This window comes from Oncorhynchus gorbuscha, linkage group LG23, assembly GCF_021184085.1.
Source record: "Oncorhynchus gorbuscha isolate QuinsamMale2020 ecotype Even-year linkage group LG23, OgorEven_v1.0, whole genome shotgun sequence".
Lineage (NCBI taxonomy): Eukaryota > Metazoa > Chordata > Actinopteri > Salmoniformes > Salmonidae > Oncorhynchus > Oncorhynchus gorbuscha.
The window spans coordinates 9,915,631-9,938,671 of record NC_060195.1 but is presented as its reverse complement, the minus strand read 5'-3'; the positions used below and the strand labels follow the sequence as shown (position 1 = coordinate 9,938,671).

Here is a 23,041-nt window from a genome sequence, read left to right as displayed (position 1 = left end):
ACTCACTATCAATGACTCGTGTGTGTGTGTGTGTGTGTGTGTAGTGAATATGAACGCACATTTAGCACACACTGTTGTCACACAGTGACACACATCACAGTCTGATTAAATCCTTCCAAAATAATTGTGCAAAGTAGAATTGCAGACATATACTACAGCTTCCCACTGGATCACTAGATTATCATTGGAGGATAATGTAGTGAGATCAAGTAGTAGGATTCACCACAGCCCATCTGTAGAGACCAGTGCAGTGGGGGTGGGATCACATGTAAAATAAAACAATCAAAATGACCACCATGGCTCCTTCAGTTACCCCAGCCTTCCGTAGTGCTGTTGGAGGATATGGTAGTCAGTTCATATAGCCCCTCTGTAGGGAGTGCAGTGGGAGGTATGGTGGGGTGGGGTGGGATGTATGGTGTGGTGGGGTGCAGTGGGAGGTATGGTGGGGTGGGAGTGGGGGGTGTGGTGGGGTGGGGTGCAGTGGGAGGTATGGTGGGGTCCAGTGGGAGGTATGGTGGGGTCCAGTGGGAGGTATGGTGGGGTGCAGTGGGAGGTATGGTGGGGGGTGCAGTGGGAGGTATGGTGGGGTGCAGTGGGAGGTATGGTGGGGTGCAGTGGGAGGTATGGTGGGGTCCAGTGGGAGGTATGGTGGGGTCCAGTGGGAGGTATGGTGGGGTGCAGTGGGAGGTATGGTGGGGTCCAGTGGGAGGTATGGTGGGGTCCAGTGGGAGGTATGGTGGGGTGCAGTGGGAGGTATGGTGGGGTGGGGGGAGTGGGAGGTATGGTGGGGGGTGGGGGTGGGGGAGGGGTGGGGGCAGTGGGAGGTATGGTGGGGTGCAGTGGGAGGTATGGTGGGGTCCTGTGGGAGGTATGGTGGGGTGGGGTGCAGTGGGAGGTATAGTGGGGTGCAGTGGGAGGTATGGTGGGGTGCAGTGGGAGGTATGGTGGGGTGCAGTGGGAGGTATGGTGGGGTGGGGTGCAGTGGGAGGTATGGTGGGGTGCAGTGGGAGGTATGGTGGGGTGCAGTGGGAGGTATGGTGGGGTCCAGTGGGAGGTATGGTGGGGTGCAGTGGGAGGTATGGTGGGGTTGGTGTTAGAGCCAGAGGTGGGCCATACTTTCCAGGCTTTGTTTGTGGAGCTAAAATGGAGGGTGGTCGGCTTCCTTTTAATTTGTCTGTTGAAGGAGGGGAGGGGTGTGAGTGTCTGCGTTCACATAGGCTGCTGAGGAATGAATTTACTGGGCCTACTTCAAGACAAGCTGGCCAGGATCAGATTAATGCATTGGCCCAGGGATTACATTTATTTAGAAAGTTAAACCATAAATGTCTATTTATGTCTATAGTAGACAACTAGGCCTGTATTCCATTAGAATTCATTCTGCACTGTAGGCCTGGACAAATGACAAACGACTTGATATAAATCCCCTCCAACACCGACTATTAACATTAATGTAAAAAGTTTTGTGGATCATTCTGTGACTGCCCAGTTGATAAAAACCAGCAATTTCAGTAGAGTGGCCAAACCACTCATTTTTAAATGTATTCTGTTACAGTTTTTTAAAGTTTTTTTTTAACCTTTATTTAACCAGGCAAGTCAGTTAAGAACAAATTCTTATTTTCAATGACGGCCTGGGAACAGTGGGTTAACTGCCTGTTCAGGGGCAGAAGCTCGGGGATTCGAACTTGCAACCTTTCGGTTACTAGTCTAACGCTCTAACCACTAGGCTACCCTGCTGCCAGTAACTGTGAATAGTTACTGTTTAGGCCTAACCGGTGCAAAGTTGTGTAATCATTGTAATATATTTTGGAGATGACCCAGAATTCAGTAACGTAATGTCATTACTTTTATACCCAGACGTCTTGAGACATTGTCGTTGTTGAAGATGTAGTAAAACACATTTCTAAGAAGACATTCAATTCAATACTATGGGACATGTCTCAAGACATTGGTTATTTAGACAGCACCTAACAACCATTGTATGTATATATTTTATGTATATATATTATTAAACAACAATAATACTAAATATTCAAGAAACATAATAAATATACAATGATTGAGAGAGAAGGAGAGAGAGAGAGAGACCTGAAGCCTGAGAAGGGAGAATATCTCTCTGGTTGGACAGCCTCGTGTCGTCGCGTTCAGTGTCCAGGCCACTCTTTTACATTTGAATTCAAAAGCATAATGAGAAAAGGCAAACAAAACATAATTAAAATATTTGTGAGGATCAACTCTGGTCTGCACTCATTTTCCTGTTCATAATGTTTGGAATTTAGGAATGTTCAACGTATCAAATTGACAGAACATTCTTTAGTCACCTGACAGAACATTCTTTAGTCACCTGACAGAACATTCTTTAGTCACCTGACAGAACATTCTTTAGTCACCTGACAGAACATTCTTTAGTCACCTGACAGAACATTCTTTAGTCACCTGACAGAACAATCTTTAGTCACCTGACAGTAGATGCCAGTCTCAAAACGATAGTCTGTCAAACCTGGAGGATTTACAATCAGATTTTCAACTTGTTGTGAGCAAGCAAAGCATTTGAATGGATAATGTATGTTAGTCCACAATAATATTTTGTCAATATTAAGAAATATGTTGTTGACATCTTGTTTAAGCACTGCCATAATCTGTTCAATAATCTGTACATTCTGTGAATCAATCAATCAATCCAATTTAAAAAAAAGCTGATGTCACACAGTGCTGTACAGAAACCCATCTTAAAACCCCAAACAACAAGCAATGCAGATGTAGAAGCATGGTGGCTAGGAAAAACTCTCTAGAAAGGCCGGAACCTTGGAAGAAACCTAGAGAGGAACCAGGCTCTGAGGGGTGACCAGTCCTCTTCTGGCTGTGCCAGGTGGAGATTATAACAGAACACGGCCAAGATGTTCAAACGTTCATAGATGACCAGCAGGATCAGATAATAATAATCACAGTGGTTGTAGAGGGTGCAACAGGTCAGCACCTCAGGAGTAAATGTCAGTTGTCTTTTCATAGCCGATCATTCAGAGTTAGAGACAGCAGGTGTGGTAGACAGAGAGTCCAAAACAGCAGGTCCGGGACAAGGTGGCACGTCCAGTAAACAGATCAGGGTTCCATAGCCGCAGGCAGAAAAGTTTAAACTGGAGCAGCAGCATGACCAGGTGGACTGGGGACAACAAGGAGTCATCAGGCCTGGTAGTCCTGAGGCATGGTCCTAGGGCTCAGGTCCTCCGAGAGAAGAAAGAGAGAGAGAGAGAGAGAGAGAGAATTACAGGGAGCATACTTAAATTCACACAATGTCTATCTATTCTATAATCTGTACATTCTGTGAATGTCTATCTATTCTATAATCTGTACACTCTGTGAATGTCTATCTATTCTATAATCCTACATTTACATATCACATCTATTGAGAAATAATCTCATAGTTAAATGTGCTATTTATATTTCACTGTTCTTATGTCCTTGAACATCAGAGGTTTGCTGCAAGTGTTGATTAGGTTTTCTGTAAGTAAATATGTTCAACTGTTTTAAACGGTTGTTTTCTCAAGTTTGTCCTAGAAATGAGTAAGTGATTGCCAAATCATTATAAGACAAAGTAAGTAAACACCTGAACCATTTAAATACTATTCATAGACTCTTGAAACGCCTTATTATTTCTAAGATGTCTTCTATATTCAAGACATCTTGAGACCGTCTACAGATACATCTTAAAGATGTCTTGACTTTTAAAGACATGTCTTAAAATGTCTTAAGTAGTCTCAAGACATGTCTTAAAATGTCTTAAAATGTCTTAAGTAGTCTCAAGACGTCTTAAAATGTCTTAAATAGTCTCAAGACATGTCTTAAAATGTCTTAAGTAGTCTCAAGACATGTCTTAAAATGTCTTAAAATGTCTTAAGTAGTCTCAAGACGTCTTAAAATGTCTTAAGTAGTCTCAAGACATGTCTTAAAATGTCTTAAATAGTCTCAAGACATGTCTTAAAATGTCTTAAGTAGTCTCAAGACATGTCTTAAAATGTCTTAAATAGTCTCAAGACATGTCTTAAAATGTCTTAAGTAGTCTCAAGACGTGTCTTAAAATGTCTTAAGTAGTCTCAAGACATGGTGATGGCTGGGTTTGTTCAGTTACTTTTGGATTACTTTCCACTGAAGAGGCATTAGAAGTGATCAAAGGGATCCATAAAACGGATTTGGTGTGTCATCAGAGTGCTTTATTTGACTTGTGATCAGATTTGTTCAGGTGGCTCAAACTTAAACTTGCGTGTTTTATCAATATTGAACTGAATGTCACTGAGAAAACAGAAAGGTGTTAGGATGTATTTTTTGTAAACATCCTTTCTGAATTTAAAAGTAATCCAATACGTATTTTTTTTTGTAACTGTAATTGATTACATGTAGTCAGTTACTACCCAACCTTGGGCGAGACCTTGTGGTGGGCCGACACAGCAGGAAGTCAGGAACGCTTCAAAGAATCATAAACTGATGTAATGTCACCATCTAGTGGAGAAAGAGAGAAACCTAAGTGGCGCCATTTGCAAAGTTGTGAACATTTGCATACTTTGAACGTTTCAACTATAGACGAGCCCCTGATTGTTCGTTTTCGTTGGCTTTAACTATGTGCTCGTCTATGATTGGCAATAGTACGTTTTTTAGCAACTATTACAATGTTCCATACAACGTTGAAAGCAATAATCAAACAAAAAATTTTTTTTTGAACTTTGAAAGGTAACAAATGAAAATATAATTCCCACATAGAAGGTAATTTCAACAAAAGCAACAAAACAAAAAAATAGGACACGGTCAAAGTTCTTGAGAAGTAACATAGGAACGGTTCTAGTGGGGGTTGCTGTTTCCTACCCGGATCAGGAACATGATTATCCAGGATCCATGGTGTCTTTCATAGGCCGAGTGAGCAAAATGAGAGGTTTTTGTACATTTATCAGCAGGTCACTGCTTTTCCTATTCCTTCACTTTACTCTAGTGCAATGCGATATAACAGACGGCAATGCAGAGCACCTAAAGCGGGAGCATTCGCTCATGAAACCGTACCAGGGTAAGTATGCTAACGGCATGTGAAATCGACAGCTAAGTTAGCTAGCTGTTATCTTGTTAGAAACGTTAGCTGCTAAGGGCCAGTCGTAACTACACTGAACAAAAATATAAACGCATCATGTAAAGTGTTGGTTTCACGAACTTAAATAAAATAACCCATAAATAATCCACACGCACAAAAAGCTTATTTATAAATATATATATATATATATATATATATATATTGCACACATTTGTTTACATCCCAGTTAATTTGTATTTTTTCTTGGCCAAGATAATCCATCCACTTGACAGGTGTGACATATCAATAAACTGGTTAAACAGCATGGCCATTACACCGATGCACCTTTGTGCTGGGGACAGGAAAGGGTCCCTCAAATTGGCAGTTTTGTCACAAAACACAATGCCACAGACGTCTCAAGGGAGTGTAATTTTCACGTTGCATGAGGCAAATGGTAGTCACACCAGACACTGACTGGTTTTCTGATTCACGCCCCTACTTTATTTTTTTTAAAGGTATTTGTGACCAACAGACACATCTGTATTCCTATCATCTGAAATCCATAGATTAGGGCCTAATGAATTTATTTCAATATACTGGTTTTCTTATATGAACTGTAACTCAGTAAAATAGTGTGCAACTGCAGCCTGCAATTCGGGGCGTACCTGTATCTGCAGGAACGCACCCCTCGATAATATAATAATATATAATAATAATTATAATAATTATAATAATATATGCCATTTAGCAGACGCTTTTATCCAAAGCGACTTACAGTCATGTGTGCATACATTCTACGTATGGGTGGTCCCGGGGATCGAACCCACTACCCTGGCGTTACAAGCGCCATGCTCTACCAACTGAGCTACAGAAGGACCTCGAGCATCCCATTGGTTCCTTCATGAACACTAACTAACTAACCCAAGATAGACAACAGCCTGTTGTTTGTTTTCAATTTGAGCAAATGAATCACAGTGAAGAGCTTGCGAGAGCCTAATGGCATGTTAGCACAGCTAAGCTAGCACAGTGTCTTTCGCACACCGTCGTTAACAGTTCCTGACAGGCTGGGGGCGAAGGACACTACCGTTGTTTACTAGTTATAGCTAGCTACCATGGTTGCCCCTGCCTCTTCTTCTGTTTCAAATCAAATGCGCCAAATATGACCGGTGTAGATCTTACTGTGAAATGCTTACTTACAAGCCCTTAACCAACAATGCAGTTTTAATAGGAGAAAACTTACTACACAAACAAAAGTCAAAAAGGTAACGCAATAAAATAACAAGGAAGCTATGTGCAGGGGGTACCGGTACCGAGTCAATGTGCAGGTTAGTCGAGGTAATTGAGGTAATATGTACATGTAGGTAGGGGTAAAGTGACTGCATGGATAATAAACGGTGAGTAGCTGTAATAGTCTGTGTAGCCATTTCATTAATTGTTCAGCAGTCTTATGGCTTGGGGGTAGATGCTGTTAACCTCTTTTGGCGCATGAACTGCTAGCGGGACAGCTATGACAACATCCGGTGAAATTGCAGAGTGTAAAATACAAGAAAATCGTAATATTAATTTAAACATTCATGAAAATACGAGTGTCATACATAATTTAAAAGCTTGACTTCTTGTTAATTCAACCGCGTTGTCAGATTTCAAAAAGGCTTTACGGTGAAAGCATACCATGCGATTATCTGAGGACAGTGCAACCAACACAGGCATCACAAAATCACAAATAGCGATTAAATAAATCACTTACCTTTGAAGATCTTCCTGTGTTTGTAATCCCAAGGGTCCCAGCTACACAATGAATGGTCGTTTTGTTTGATAAAGTCCTTTATATGCAAAAAAGTCAGTTTAGTTGATGCCAATGATCTCTGTAATCCACTCGTTCAACATGCTTACAAACAAATCCAAAAAGTTACCGGTAAAGTACGTCCAAATAAGTCAAACGATGTTTCTAATTAATCCTCAGGTACTCTAATATCTAAATAAACTATAATATTTAAGACCGGGAATAGTATGTTCAATAGGGAAGATAAATAACGAAGAGCGCGCACCTTATTCATGAGCCAACAAGACTATTTTTCTAAAGAAGAAGAGTTCTTCCAACTACTTGCTAATTTTACAAAAAACAAGCCTGAAACCCTTTCTAAAGACTGTTGACATCTAGTGGAAGCCATAGGACCCAGATTGCAGTTCCCATCTATGTATGACTTGGCCTTACGGTCAGATGCCGAGCAGTTTCTATACCAGGCGGTGATGCAACCGGTCAGGATGCTCTCGATGGTGCAGCTGGAGAACGTTTTGAGGATCTGTGGACCCATGCCAAATCTTCTCAGTCTCCTGAGGGGGAATAGGTGTTGTTGTGGCCTCTTCTCTACTGTCTTGGTGTGTTTGGACTAGAGGTTGACCGATTTATGATTTTTCAACACCGATACCGATTATTGGAGGACCAAAAAGACGATACTGATTAATCGGCCGATTTAAAATAAAGTAAACGTATTTGTAATAATGACAATTACAACAATAACATCAATAAAATCAATTTAGCCTCAAGTAGATAATGATACATGTTACATTTGGTTTAAATAATGCAAAAACAAGTGTTGGAGAAGAACATAAAAGTGCAATATGTGCTATGTAAGAAAGCTAACGTTTCAGTTGCTTGCTCAGAACATGAGAACATATGAAAGCTGGTGGTTCCTTTTAACATGAGTCTTCAATATTCCCAGGTAAGAAGTTTTAGGTTGTCGTTATTATAGGACTATTTCCCTCTATACCATTTGTATTTCATTAACCTTTGACTATTGGATGTTCTTATGGGTACTTTAGTATTGCCAGTGTAACAGTATAGCTTCTGTCCCTCTCCTCGCTTCTCCCTGGGCTCAAACCAGAAACACAACGACAACAGCCACCACATCGAAGCGGTGTTACCCATGCAGAGCAAGGGAAACAACCACCCCAAGGCTCAGAGCGAGTGAAGTTTGAAACGCTATTATCGCGCGCTAACTAGCCAGTCATTTCACTTCGGTCACACCAGCCTCATCTCAGGAATTGATAGGTTTGAAGTCATAAACAGCGCAATGCTTGACGCACAACGAGCTGCTGAAAAAAAGCACGAAAGTGCTGTTTGAATGAATGTTTATGCGCCTGCTTCTGCCTACCACCACTCAGTCAGATACTTAAGATACTTGTATACTTGTATGCTCAGTCAGATTATATGCAATGCAGGACACGCTAGATAATATCTAGTAATATCATCAACCATGTGTAGTTAACTAGTGATTATGATTTTTTTATTTTTTATAAGATAAGTTTAATGCTAGCTAGCAACTTACCTTGGCTTACTGCATTTGCGTAACAGGCAGTCTCCTTGTGGAGTGCAACGAGAGAGAGACAGGTCGTTATTGCGTTGGACTAGTTAACTGTAAGGTTGCAAGATTGGATCCCCCGAGCTGACAAGGTGAAACTCTGTCTTTCTGCCCCTGAACAAGGCAGTTAACCACCGCTCCTAGGCCGTCATTGAAAATAAGAATGTGTTCTTAACTGACTTGCCTAGTTAAATAAAGACAAAGGTGTGGTAAAAAAAAATCGGTGCCCAAAAATACAGATTTCCGATTGTTATGAAAACTTGAAAGCAGCCCTAATTAATCGGCCATTCCGATTAATCGGTTGACCTCTAGTTTGGACCATGATAGATCATTGGTGATGTGGACACCAAGGAACTTAAAACAAAAAAACTCTCAACCTGCTCCACTTCTGCCCCGTCAATGTTAAATGGGGGCCTGTTTGGCTCTTCTTTTCTTGTAGTCAATGATCAGCTCCTTTTGTCTTGCTCACATTGAGGGAGAGGAATTGGGTCAAATTGATTCAAGTTTACCTGCTTTAAAGTCCCCGGCCACTAGGAGCGCCGCTTCTGGATAAGCATTTTCTTGTTTGCTTATGGCCTTATACACCTCGTTGAGTGCGGTCTTAGTCCCAGCATCGGTTTGTGGTGGTAAGTAGACGGCTACGAAAAATATAGACAGTGTGGTCTACAGCTTATCATGAGGTACTAAGGCGAGCAAAACCAGCTGTTTTTGACAAATAGACATTTGTTTTACTGGAATCAGCTGTTCTGTCTTGCCGATAGGAAAACCAGCCAATTGACTCGGTGAAACATAAGATGTTACAGTTTTTATTAATATCCCATTGGTAGGATAGTCTCAATCGGAGCTCATCCTGTTTATTCTCCAGTGATTGCACTTTGGCCAATAGGACGGATGGTAGAGGCAGGTTACCCACTTGCCAACAAATTCTCACAAGGCACCTTGATCTGCTGCCCCTGTATCTCCATCTTCTCTTCATGCGAATGACATGGATTTGGTCCGGGAGCAGCTGTATATCCTTCGCGTCAGACTCATTAAAGAAGATAATCTTAGTCCAGTTCAAGGTGAGTAATCGCTGTTTTGATATCCAGAAGTGCTTTTCGGCCATAAGAGATGGTAGTAGAAACATAGAAACACAAAATAGCACAATTGGTTAGGAGCCCGTAAAACTGCAGCCATCCCCTCCGGTGCCATTATATTGGGTCTGTGTTTTTTTTTCGGGGGTTACCAACATTACGGTGCATTACTCCATCTAGCCTACTGTATTGGAGCACCCCTGCCTCCCTCCTGGATTAAACATGGACCAATAGAAGAACACTAGGTTTAAGAGCAATTAAGCAATTAAGGTCACAGTTATGAAAACTTAGGGCACTAAAGAGGCCTTTCTACTGACTCTGAAAAAACACCACGAGAAAGATGCCCAGGGTCCCTGCTCATCTACATGAACGTGCCTTAGGCATGCTGCAAGGAGTCATAAAGGACTGCAGAAGTGGTCAGGGCAATAAATTGCAATATCCGTACTGTGAGACGCCTAAGACAGCGCTACAGGGAGACAGGATCGTCCTCGCAGTGGCAGACAACACCTGCACAGGATCAGTACATCCAAACATCACATCTGTGGGACAGGTACAGGATTGCAACAACAACTGCCCGAGTTACACCGGGAACGCACAATCCCTACATCAGCACTCAGACGGTCCGCAATAGGCTGAGAGGCTGGACTAAGGGCTTTTAGGTCTGTTGTAAGGCAAGTCCACACCAGACATCACCGGCAACAACGTCGCATATGGGCACAAACCCACTCGCTGGACCAGACAGGACTGGCAAAAAGTGCCCTTCACTGACGAGTCACGGTTTTGTCTCATCAGGGGTGATGGTCGGATTTGCATTTATCGTTGAAGGAATGAGCGTTACACCGAGGCCTGTACTCTGGAGCGGGATCGATTTGGAGGTGGAGGGTCCGACATGGTCTGGGGCGGTGTGTCACAGCATCATCGGACTGAGCTTGTCATTGCAGGCAATTTCAACGCTGTGCGTTACAGGGAAGACATCCTCCTCCCTCATGTGGAACCCTTCCTGCAGGCTCATCCTGACATGACCCTCCATCATGACAATGCCAACAGCCATACTGCTAGTTCTCTGCGTGATATCCTGCAAGACAGGAATGTCAGTGTTCTGCCATGGCCAGCGAAGAGCCCGGATCTCAATCCCATTGAGCACAGTCTGGGACCTGTTGGATCGGGTGGGGGCTAGGGCCATTCCCCCAGAAATGTCTGGGAGCTTGCAGGTGCCTTGGTGGAAGAGTGGGGTAACATCTCAAAGCAAGAACTGGCAAATCTGGTGCGGTCCATGAGGAGGAGATGCACTGCAGTACTTAATGCAGCAGATGGTCACACCAGATACTGACTGTTACTTTTGATTTTGCCCCCCCCCCCCTTTGTTCAGGGACACATTATTCCATTTCTGTTAGTCATATGTCTGTGGAACTTGTTCAGTTTATGTCTGTTGTTGAATCTTATGTTCATACAAATATTTACACGTGAAGTTTGCTGAAAATAAACGCAGTTGACGAGTGAGCGGACGTTTCTTTTGTTGCTGAGTTTACAAAAATAGTGGATTTGGCTATTTCAGCCAGGGTGTATAAAATCGACCACACAGCCATGCGATCTCCATAGACAAACATTGGCAGTAGAATGGCCTTACTGAAGAGCTCAGTGACTTTCAACGTGGCACTGTCATAGGATGCCACCTTTCCAAAAAGTCTGTTCGTCAAATCTCTGCTTTGCTAGAGCTTCCCCGGTCAACTGTAAGTGCTGTTATTTTGAAGTGAAAATGTCTAAAAGCAACAACAACTCAGCCGCGAAGTGTGTCCTCGGTTGCAACACTCACTACAGAGTTCCAAACGGCCTCTGGAAGCAACGTCAGCACAAGAACTGTTCGTCGGGAGCTTCATGAAATGGGTTTTCATGGCCGAGCAGCCGCACACAAGCCTTAGGTCATCATGAGCAATACCAAGCGTCGGCTGGAGTGGTGTACAGCTTGCCGCCATTGGACTCTGTAGCAGTGGAAATGCGTTCTCTGGAGTGATGAATCATGTTTCACCATCTGGCAGTCTGACGGACGAATCTGGGTTTGGCTGATGCCAGGAGAATGCTACATGCCCCAATGCATAGTGCCAACTGTATAGTTTTGTGGAGGAGTGATGGTCTGGGGCTGTTTTTCATGTTTCGGGCTAGGCCCCTTAGTTCCAGTGAAGGGAGATGTTAATGCTACAGCATACAATGATATTCTAGACAATTGAGGGCTTGCACCTTTGTGGCAACACTTTGGGGAAAGTCCCTTTTCCTGATTTCAGCATGACACTGTCCCCGTGCACAATGTGACGTCCATGCCGAAATGGTTTGTCGTTCGGTTTGGAAGACCTTGACTGGCCTGCACAGAGCCCTAACCTCAACCCCATCAAACACCTTTGGGATGAATCGCTGACTTTGAGCCAGGCCTAATTGCCTAAGATCTGTGTCTGACCTCACTAATGGTCTTTTGGCTGAATGGAAGCAAGTCCCCGTAGGAATGTTCCAACATCTAGTAGAAAGCCTTCCCCGAAGAGCGGAGGCTGTTAATAGCAGCAAAGGGGGGACCAACTCCATATTAATGCACATGATTTTGGAATGAGATGTTCGACGAGCAGGTATCCGCACACTTTTGGTCATGTAGTGCATAAAGAGGGGTTATTCTCTGCAAGTCTCCCTTTCTGTTGTTATGCCAATTGTCTAAATCTGTTGTGGTTGTAATGCAAATTTAAGTCAAGTTCAGCAGATACTTCAGCTAGCTAGCTAACGTTAGCTAGCTACTTTATTTTGTCTAGTTGGAACTCCTGCAAGTCCTAACTACATTTGTTTATTGTTTTGGAAGGTGTGGCGTAGCTTTGAGGTGGACAGAGTCTGAAATACCTTATTTACATAGGTATTCAGACCCTTTGCTATGAGACTCAATTGAGCTCAGGTGCATCCTGAGAAAGGCACACACCTGTCTATATAATGTCCCACAGTTGACAGTGCATGTCAGAGCAAAAACAAAGCCATGAGGTCGAAGGAATTGTCCTTCGAGCTCAGAGACATGATTGTGTCGAGGCACAGATCTGGGGAAAAGTGCCAAAAAGATGTCTGCAGTATTGAAGGACCCCAAGAACACCGTGGCCTCCATCATTCTTAAATGGAAGACGTTTGGAGCCATCAGGACTTCCTAGAGCTGGCTGCCCAGCTAAACTGACCAATCGGGGCAGAAGGGCCTTAGTCACGGTGGTGTCTTAGAACCCAATGGTCACTCTCTGACAAAGCCCCAGAGTTCCTCTGTGGAGATAGGAGAACCTTCCAGAAGGACAGCAGACTACCAAATCAGGCCTTTATGGTGGAGTGGCCAGACTCTTCGGTAAAAATGCACAAGCCATCCCGTTTGGAGTTTGCCAAAATGTATTAAAAGGACTTTCAGACCACGAGGAAAAAGATTCTCTGGTCTGATGAAACCAAGATGGAACTCTTTGGCCTGAATGCCAAGTATCACGTCTGGAGGAAACCTGGCACCATCCCTATGGTGAAGCATGGTGGTGGCAGCATTATGCTGTGGGGATGTTTTTCAGCGGCAGGGACTGGGAGACCCTTCAGGATCAAGGGAAAGATGAACTGAGCAAAGTACAGAGCGATCCTTGATGAAAAGATGCTCAGGACCTCAGACTGGGGTGACGGTTCACCTTCCAACAGAACAACGATCCTAAGTGCACAGCCAAGACAATGCAGTAGTGGCTTTGGGACAAGTCTCAATGTCCTCGAGTGGCCCAGCCAGAGCCCGGACTTGAATCCGATCAAACATTTCTGGAGTGACCTGAAAATAGCTGTGCAGCGACGCTCCCCATCCAAACTGACAGTGCTTGAGAGGATCTGCAGAGAAGAATGGGAAAATGTCCCCAAATACAGGTGTGCCTTGGCACAAATACAGGGGAAACTCACCGCAGGGGAAACTCACTTACATACTCTTTATTCGTATGTATTTTTTTGCCCCCCCCCCCCCCCCTTCAAGGGACAAAGGCAACTTTGTATCATTTTTGTTTTTTGTTTTACAGATATTTAGTGACATGCATTATTCATATACTTGACATACATTTTATACACAGTATTACATGATAGGAATACAGTTTGACACACAGTGTCCCAACTCTGTGGTTACTAAAGATCCTATGGGGTGGTGCTTATATTGACATATCACTACATGTGTATGTCAAACTGTATTTGCTATCATGTAATACAGTATATAAAAGTACCATGTACACTACCGTTCAAAGGTGTGTGGTCACTTAGAAATGTCCTTGTTTTTTAATAAGGAAAAGCATTTTTTTTTGTCCATTTTAAGATAACATCAAATTAATCAGAAATACAGTGTAGACATTGTTAATGTTATAAATGACTATTGTAGCTGGAAACAGCTCATTTTTAATGGAATATCTACATAGGCGTACAGAGGCCCATTATCAGCAACCATCACTCCTGTGTTCCAATGGAACGTGGTGTTAGCTAATCCAAGTTTATAATTTAAAAAGGCTAATTGATCATTAGAAAACCCCTTTGCAATTAAGTTAGCGCAGCTGAAAACTGTTGTTCTGAATTAAATAAGCATTCAAACTGGCCTTTAGACTAGTTGAGTATCTGGAGCATCATCATTTGTGGGGTTCGATCACAGGCTCAAAATGGCCAGAAACAAAGACCTTTCTTCTGAAACTCATCAGTCTGTTCTTGTTCTGAGAAATTAAGGCTATTCCATGTGAGAAATTGCCAAGAAACTGAAGTTCGCCTACTTCCGCCGCCGACAGAGATGGCCGCCTCGCTTCACGTTCCTAGGAAACTATGCAGTATTTAGGTTTTTTACGTGTTATTTCTTACGTTGGTACCCCAGGTAATCTTAGGTTTTATTACATACAGTCGGGAGGAACTACTGGATATAAGAGCAACGTCAACTCCCCATCATTACGACCAGGAATACGACTTTCCCGAAGCAAATTCTCTGTTTTGCCCACCAACCAGGACAATGGATCGGATCCCAGCCGGCGAACCAAAACAACGACGCCGTAAAAGGGGCAGACGAAGCGGTCTTCTGGTCAGGCTCAGGAGACGGGCACATTGCGCACCGCTCCCAAGCATACTACTCGCCAACGTCCAGTCTATTGACAACAAGGTTAATGAAATCCGAGCAAGGGTAGCATTCCAGAGAGACATAAGAGACTGTAACGTTCTTTGCTTCACGGAAACATGGCTCACTCGAGACATGCTATCGGAGTCGGTACAGTCAGCTGGTTTCTTCACGCATCGCGCCATCAGAAACAAGCATCTTTCTGGTAAGAAAAGGGGCAGGGGGGTATGCCTTATGATTAACGAGACGTAGTGTGATCATAACAACATACAGGAACTCAAGTCCTTCTGTTCACCGCATTATCTACCAAGAGAATTCTCTTCAATTATAATCACAGACTCGTATATCCCCCCCCCCCCCCAAGCAGACACATCGATGGCCCTGAACGAGCTTTATTTGACTATGTAAACTGGAAACCACATATCCTGAGGCTGCATTCATTGAATTTTAACAAGGCTAATCTTGAAAACAAAACAAGACTCCCAAAATTCTATCAGCATATCGATTGTGCAACCAGGGCTGGTAACTCTGGATCATTGTTATTCTAACTTCCTTGACGCATATGAGGCCCTCCCCCGCCCTCCTTTCGGAAAAGCTGACCATGACTCCATTTTGTTGCTCCCTGCCTATAGAAAAAGACTAAAACAGGAAGCTCCCGCGCTCAGGTCTGTTCAACGCTGGTTCAACCAATCTGATTCCATGCTTTAAGATTGCTTCGATCACATGGATTGGGACATGTTCCGCATTGCGTCAAACAACAACATTGACGAATATGCTGATTCGGTGAGCGAGTTTATTAGCAAGTGCTTCGGCGATGTCGTACCCACAGCAACTATTAAAACATTCCCAAACCAGAAACCCTGGATTGATGGCAGCAGTTGCACGAGCCTGAAAGCGCGAACCACTGCTTTTAACCAGGGCAAGGTGACTGGAAACATGACCGAATACAAACAGCGTAGCTATTCCCTCCGCCAGGCAATCAAACAAGCTAAGCGTCGGCTTGGAGACAAAGTAGAGTCTCAATTCAACGGCTCAGACACAAGGCATGTGGCAGGGTCTACAGTCAATCACGGATTACAAAAAGAAAACCAGCCCCGTCGCGGACCAGGATGTCTTGCTCCCAGACAGACTAAACAACTTCTTTGCTCGCTTTGAGGACAATACAGTGCCACTGACACGGCCCGCTACCAAAACCTATGGTCTCTCCTTCACTGCAGCCGACGTGAGTGAAACACTTAAACGTGTTAACCCTCGCAAGGCTGCAGGCCCAGACGGCATCCCCAGCCGCGTCCTCAGAGCATGCGCAGACCAGCTGGCTGGAGTGTTTACGGACATATTCAATCAATCCTTATCCCAGTCTGCTGTTCTCACATGCTACAAGAGGGCCACCATTGTTCCTGTTCCCAAGAAAGCTAAGGTAACTGAGCTAAACGACTACCGCCCTGTAGCACTCACTTCCGTCATCATTAAGTGCTTTGAGAGACTAGTCAAGGACCATATCACCTCCACCCTGCCTGACACCCTAGACCCACTCCAATTTGCTTTACCGCCCCAATAGGTCCACAGACGAAGCAATCGCAACCACACTACCCTAACCCATCTGGACAAGAGGAATGCCTATGTGAGAATGCTGTTCATCGACTACAGTTCAGCATTTAACACCATAGTACCCTCCAAACTCGTCATCAAGCTCAAGACCCTGGGTCTCGACCCTTCCCTGTGCAACTGGGTACTGGACTTCCTGACGGGCCGCCCCTAGGTGGTGAGGGTTGGGAAACATCTCAACCCCACTGATCCTCAACACTGGGGCCCCACAAGGGTGCGTTCTGAGCCCTCTCCTGTTCTCCCTGTTCACCCACGACTGCGTGGCCGTGCACGCCTCCAACTCAATCATCAAGTTTGCGGACGACACTACAGTGGTAGGCTTGATTACCAACAACGACGAGACGGCCTACAGAGAGGAGGTGAGGGCCCTCGAAGTGTGGTGTCAGGAAAATAACCTCACACTCAACGTCAACAAAAGTGAAGTGATTGTGGACTTCAGGAAACAGCAGAGGGAGAACCCCCCTATCCACATCGATGGGATAGTAGTGGAGAGGGTAGTAAGTTAAGTTCCTTGGCGTACACATCACGGACAAACTGAATTGGTCCACCCATACAGACAGCGTGGTGAAGAAGGCGCAGCAGCGCCTCAATTCAGCTTGTCACCAAAAGCACTCGCAAACTTCTACAGATGCACAATCGAGAGCATCCTATCGGGCTGTATCACCGCCTGGTACGGCAACTGCTCCACCTACAACCGTAAGGCTCTCCAGAGGGTAGTGAGGTCTGCACAATGCATCACCGGGGGCAAACTACCTGCCCTCCAGGACACCTACACCACCTGATGTCACAGGAAGGCCATAAAGATCATCAAGGACAACATCCACCCGAGCCACTGCCTGTTCACCCCGCTATCATCCAGAAGGCGAGGTCAGTACAGGTGCATCAAAGCAGAGACCGAGAGACTGAAAAATAGCTTCTATCTCAAGGCCATCAGACTGTTAAACAGCCACCACTAACATTGAGTGGCTGCTGCCAACATACTGACTCAACTCCAGCCACTGAGGACTCCTTGCTGTCCCCAGTCCACCTGGCCATGCTCCTGCTCCAGTTTCAACTGTTCTGCCTTACTATTATTCAACCATGCTGGTCATTTATGAACATTTGAACATCTTGGCCACGTTCTGTTATAATCTCCACCCGGCACAGCCAGAAGAGGACTGGCCACCCCACATATGCTCTCTCTAATTCTCTCTTTCTTTCTCTCTCTCGGAGGACCTGAGCCCTAGGACCGTGCCCCAGGACTACCTGACATGATGGCTCCTTGCTGTCCCCAGTCCACCTGACTGTGCTGCTGCTCCAGTTTCAACTGTTCTGCCTTATTATTATTTGACCATGCTGGTCATTTATGAACATTTGAACATCTTGGTCATGTTCTGTTATAATCTCTACCCGGCACAGCCAGAAGAGGACTGGCCACCCCACATAGCCCGGTTCCTCTCTAGGTTTCTTCCTAGGTTTTGGCCTTTCTAGGGAGTTTTTCCTAGCCACCGTGCTTTTACACCTGCATTGTTTGCTGTTTGGGGTTTTAGGCTGGGTTTCTGTACAGCACTTTGAGATATCAGCTGATGTACGAAGGGCTATATAAATAAATTTGATTTGATTTGAATAATGGAAAAATTGATGTAAAAAATGTATCACTAGCCACTTTAACTTCTTGGTGACAGGGTGGCATTATTGAGTAGCTTGGATGAATAAGGTGCCCAGAGTAAACTGCCTGCTACTCTGTCCCAGATGCTAATATATGCATATTAGTAGTATTGGTTAGAAACACTCTAGTTTCTAAAACTGTTTGAATCATGTCTGTGAGTATAACGGAACTTATTTGGCAGGCGAAACCCCGAGGACAAACCATGTAGATTTTTTTTAGGTCACTCTCTTTTCAATGGGTTTTCATTGGAAATCCATATTTTTAAGGGACCTTCTTGCAGTTCCTACCGCTTCCTGGATGTCAACAGTCTTTAGAAATTGGTAGAGGTTTTTCCTTTGTGCAATGAAGACGAAACACTGTTCAGAACGAGGTTAGAGTGAAGAGGACTCTTTTGTTCGAGGCGCGTGACCTGAAAGCTACAGTTTGTTTTCCTCCTGTATTGAACACAGATCATCCAGTCTTCAATTTTATTGATTATTTATTATTTATTTATTTAGAGATATTTTGTAGTCATGTTGCGCAAGTTGGAACCTGTGTTTTTCTGGATCAAACGCGCCAAATAAATTGACATTTTGGATATATATCGACGGAATTAATCGAACAAAAGGACCATTTGTGATGTTTATGGGACATTGGAGTGCCAACAAAAGAAGCTCGTCATAAGTAAGGCATGAATTATATCTTTATTTCTGCGTTTTGTGTCGCACCTGGAAGGTTGAAATATGCTTGTCAGTGTTTGTTTACTATGGTGCTATCCTCAGATAATAGCACCGTTTGCTTTCGCCAAAAAACTGTGATAAAGCAGGTTAAAACTGTGATGAAGCAGGTTAAAACTGGATATTTTGCATTTGTGGATATTTTGCATTCTTTTGATGTGATATGAAAGTAAAGGGCCTTTATGTTTCTAGAACCGTATTGCTATCGAGAATCGATTCACATTTAGATGGAGTATTTGGCTGCTAGAGCAGGTGGTCTACCTCTGAAAGTAACATACGGTCCTTGGACTTTGAGGAGCAACGACAGGCTCCTTAAAAGTACAGCTTTCGCTAGGCTTGGGGTAGCCGACTCAACTATTTTTAGTCAGCTGGGCTAAGAGTTATTCTTATTCATGACTACAATTCCATTGCGTTACATTGCCCCCCTTGAGTACTTGAGAGCTGGCCTAGGGGTGGCAATGAGTCATTGATGCACAATGGAATTATTCACGTTCTTCTCTCATGTGTCCCTGAAATGCTGCTTGACTCTTCATCAACATGTTGTACAGGTGTTGGAAGCAGCCCGTCCAGTCAGTGGGACTTCTGGGGGAGCACGCTAGTCACCAGCTCGTATGTGCGCCTGACACCTGATGAGAGAAGTAGACAGGGATCCATATGGAACACAGTGGTGAGTAAGGAACTAGCTTCTATGAAATGTATTCTGTTAGGCATTACAGACAGACAGATACACAAACAATAGTCCACTCCCAAATCCATTATAGCTTGATTGGAGAATATCTACATTTTGAACTGAATAGGTCCAATTGATGGTTGAATTGATGATCCAATGTAATTTTTCCTTTAACTGTGCAGCCTGTTTATCTGAAAGACTGGGAGATGCACGTGCAGTACAAGATCCACGGGTCGGGGAAGAAGAATCTCCATGGTGACGGCATCGCCATCTGGTACACGAAGGAGAGACTTCATCCAGGTAATGTATCATCTTGCCAAAATAACATCTTTGTCATCAACCACTTCCTCATTCCATTACAAAGCTTTGGCAATCAAATTAGTAGACATTGTGATGTGGCAGCACTGGGTTGCATTTGCCGTAAGCACTTCATGTCTCAGTCATGTGCTCATCATATCTCGCCTCTTTGCCTTCCATTCAGGCCCAGTCTTTGGAAACCAAGATCATTTTGTTGGCCTGGCTTTATTTGTGGATACCTTCCGCAATGATCTCCATGGGATGGATGTAAGTGCAGCGATTTGGCTTGTTGACTTGACGTGATTCTTCCCTTTGCAGGGTCTGTGTTTGGCAGCAATGCTAAGTTCCACGGCCTCGCCCTTTTTATAGACACGTACCATAACGATGAGGCAGCTGACGTGAGTTGATGCAGCTACATTTATCATTATTGTCCTGCGTTTCATGTCATTGTGATGGATGGATTTTAATGTGAAGTATTTTCTTTTGAGTTTCTTTGTTATTTTGTCATGAATTTATTTTTTATTTTTTGCTTTCTGAGAAGGACTTTTTTTGTAACGCAATGAACGTGTGTGGTAACTGATTCAGGATTCGGATCAAATAATTGATTGACGATGTCTATAACGAACATTTTTACCCAGTTTTCTGTTCTTACATCCCTTGTTTCCCCACACTAGCGTTCCTTCCCTTACATCTATGCCATTGTGAATAATGGTTCTCTGCCCTATGACCATGGGAATGATGGACGTAACTCTGAACTGGGAGGCTGCTCTTCTGAGATCAGGAACAAAGACCATGACACCTATCTGGCCATCCGTTATTCCAAGGGTAGACTCACGGTAGGAATCCCTTTTTTAAATAAATTATATAAATGACTCTAGTTCAGACATCTTTGGATCGGTTTCCTAAACATAGATGAGGCTGAACCTCATCCTGTATTGAAAGGCATGCTTAATGGAGATGGCTCCTTGAAGAATTCTCTTTGGTCCAGGACTATGTTTAGTCTTTGTCTGGGAAACTGGATTCTTGTGTTATGAAATTGGTGAATTTCAATGTTATGGACTACCTGTTATGTGTTCGACATGTTGCAGTTCTATTCAAATAATGGCACCATTCTGATCTCTACAGGTGATGATTGACATTGATGATAAGAATGAATGGAAAGAGTGCATTGACATCGGGGGTGTCCGCCTCCCCACGGGGTACTACTTTGGGGCTTCTGCTGCTACAGGAGATCTCTCTGGTAGGTTGGGTCAGTCAGGGTGTAGAGACAGATTCTATAGGGGATCTCTGGTAGGTTGGGTCAGTCAGGGTGTAGAGACAGATTCTATAGGGGATCTCTGGTAGGTTGGGTCAGTCAGGGTGTAGAGACAGATTCTCGCTACAGGGGATCTCTGGTAGGTTGGGTCAGGGTGTAGAGACGGATTCTATAGGGGATCTCTGGTAGGTTGGGTCAGGGTGTAGAGACTGATTCTATAGGGGATCTCTGGTAGGTTGGGTCAGGGTGTAGAGACGGATTCTATAGGGGATCTCTGGTAGGTTGGGTCAGGTTGTAGAGACTGATTCTATAGGGGATCTCTGGTAGGTTGGGTCAGGGTGTAGAGACGGATTCTATAGGGGATCTCTGGTAGGTTGGGTCAGGGTGTAGAGACGGATTCTTTCAAGATGTAAATCTAAATAAATGTAGGTTTCTAGAACACAAAGGTAAGAACTGCACCCTGAGAAAGATAAAGACTGACCTTGATTCAGTTATTTCTTTATTTATTTTATTTCACTGTGCAGAAGAGTACACACAGATTGAAACCAATGACTTGTTTGTCGTTTCATAGTCCGGCTTTGTCAGTTGTACATCTGAAGTCTATTTGGGATTTATGCTAACACATTTCTCATGTTACAGATAACCATGACATCATCTCTATGAAGATGTACCAGCTGATGGTGGAACATTCACCTGATGAGGACAGTCTGGACTGGACCAAGATTGAGCCAAGCGTCAGCCTGCTGAAGTCCCCCAAAGGTAGGTAGATTTATTTGATAAAGAAAACCCATTTCCGTTCTAATCTAATAGACAATAAAGCTTGTATTCTATTTGACCACAGTCAGATATTTGTCATCTTACTGTAGATAATGTATGGTAGGGTGAGTAGGCTTGTTAGAGTTAACCGTGATCATTCTTTCATTTTTCTCTTTCACAGACAACATTGATGATCCTACTGGTAACTTCCGAAGCACGCCTCTTACTGGCTGGAAGGTCTTCCTGCTTCTGCTATGTGCTCTACTGGGAATTGTAGTTTGTGGTGTTGTAGGGGCTGTTGTATTTCAGAAGCGCCAGGAAAGAAACAGGAGATTTTACTGAGAGGAAAAATACATTTCTGTATGTGAGAGGTATTTGTGAAATTGACTGTTGCAAAGAATGTGTTGTTGAATCTCTATTCTAAGTTAATTTTCTAAAGATTGTACAAATGTTTATATCTGCTGAAGCGCTGTGATGAGTCACTTATGGTATCGTTCCAATTTTTGTGAAATAACCATGACTAATGGTTGCTACCATGTGTCTGAGTGACCTTTGACTTTTTGATGGAGGCAGTTAAGCGTTTTTGTTTTTATTTACCCTTTCCTCTCTAATTTTTTGCTTTCACAGTGCAGGGGATAATTGCTGTTGAATTATTGTTTATTTGGCTCTATCTGTAAAACTGATTAGTTAAATAACAACTTTCAAAAGTGATTATTTTCACAATGTTCAGTATAAGATTTATTTTCACTTCATTTAGCTTTTTGTACTGTTGGATTCTAATTGGGCTAGTTTAGATGGGTGAATGGGATTTTATTTACTTTTTAAACTCTGACTGCTCTTGACTGTTGGTTCAATGTGATTGTTGCACTTCTGATGCTGATATGCTAAGGCTTCCTTATCTGGCCTTTGCCATTTTCTCTCTCCATGTGTGAAGTTTACTTTGCTGACTTAAACAATATTATTGGGAGAACAACTCCCCCAACTACCATATCCACACCGTCACATGGCCTATATGAGGAATAATTTGGCTACTAATAATGCAACGATCGATTTATACAGACAAGTTACATTTTAGGTTTTGGCGTTATTATACCATGTGGGTGTTTTGAAGGATTTCAACGTTCTCATTTCTGGTGAGGCCTACTGGAGCCTTTACAAATCACTACTGTGAGATTGCACCACCTTTCTCATCTTGCATTATTAAATTGATGGGAGTTGTATGTTTGAAAACCTGCTTATACACCGATTATTTGAGTAGGAATATCTGTAATGGGGATTTGAATGATTCAAACTGAACAAGGCCATTGTTGAGTTTATCCTGTAAGACTCAATAAAAACTGGTCTCCCCAAATGAGTAAACTGCACGTTCTAATGTGGAGTCTAATGCTTCCATATCGTTTGGTATGTGACAGACAGTACACACGTTTGCCCTGGACTTCTTCAAGCAAAAGCTTTACTACTGATTCAACTTATTCATGTCTAAATTGAAGACCACGATCAGTGAATTATTT

The 23,041-nt window shown here is 43.4% G+C and overlaps 1 protein-coding gene across 2 annotated transcripts; it reads left to right on the top strand.

The window, feature by feature from the left end:
- The first annotated feature begins 4,839 nt into the window (after window positions 1-4,839).
- Window positions 4,840-22,894, top strand: lman2 (lectin, mannose-binding 2). Of its 2 annotated transcripts, none has more exons than XM_046322980.1 (8): window positions 4,840-5,047; window positions 19,101-19,219; window positions 19,405-19,522; window positions 19,838-19,917; window positions 20,194-20,355; window positions 20,645-20,759; window positions 21,414-21,533; window positions 21,712-22,894. In XM_046322980.1, exons 1-8 carry the CDS (start codon window positions 4,882-4,884, stop codon window positions 21,870-21,872), a joined length of 1,041 nt encoding a protein of 346 aa, XP_046178936.1. In that variant the 5' UTR covers window positions 4,840-4,881; the 3' UTR covers window positions 21,873-22,894. The 2 variants fall into 2 exon arrangements, with proteins under 2 accessions (XP_046178936.1, XP_046178935.1); XM_046322979.1 differs by lacking the exon at window positions 19,838-19,917 and adding an exon at window positions 19,704-19,786 and having other exon boundaries at window positions 4,841-5,047.
- The last annotated feature ends 147 nt before the right edge of the window (window positions 22,895-23,041 follow it).

Bases quoted from the DNA above. Each gene is read 5' to 3' on its own strand.
- lman2 (XM_046322979.1), top strand. From the start codon at position 4,882: ATGGTGTCTTTCATAGGCCGAGTGAGCAAAATGAGAGGTTTTTGTACA. The intron at 5,048-19,100 runs GTAAGTATGCTA...CATGTTGTACAG, and splicing joins GCTCATGAAACCGTACCAGG to GTGTTGGAAGCAGCCCGTCC. The intron at 21,534-21,711 runs GTAGGTAGATTT...TCTCTTTCACAG, and splicing joins CCTGCTGAAGTCCCCCAAAG to ACAACATTGATGATCCTACT.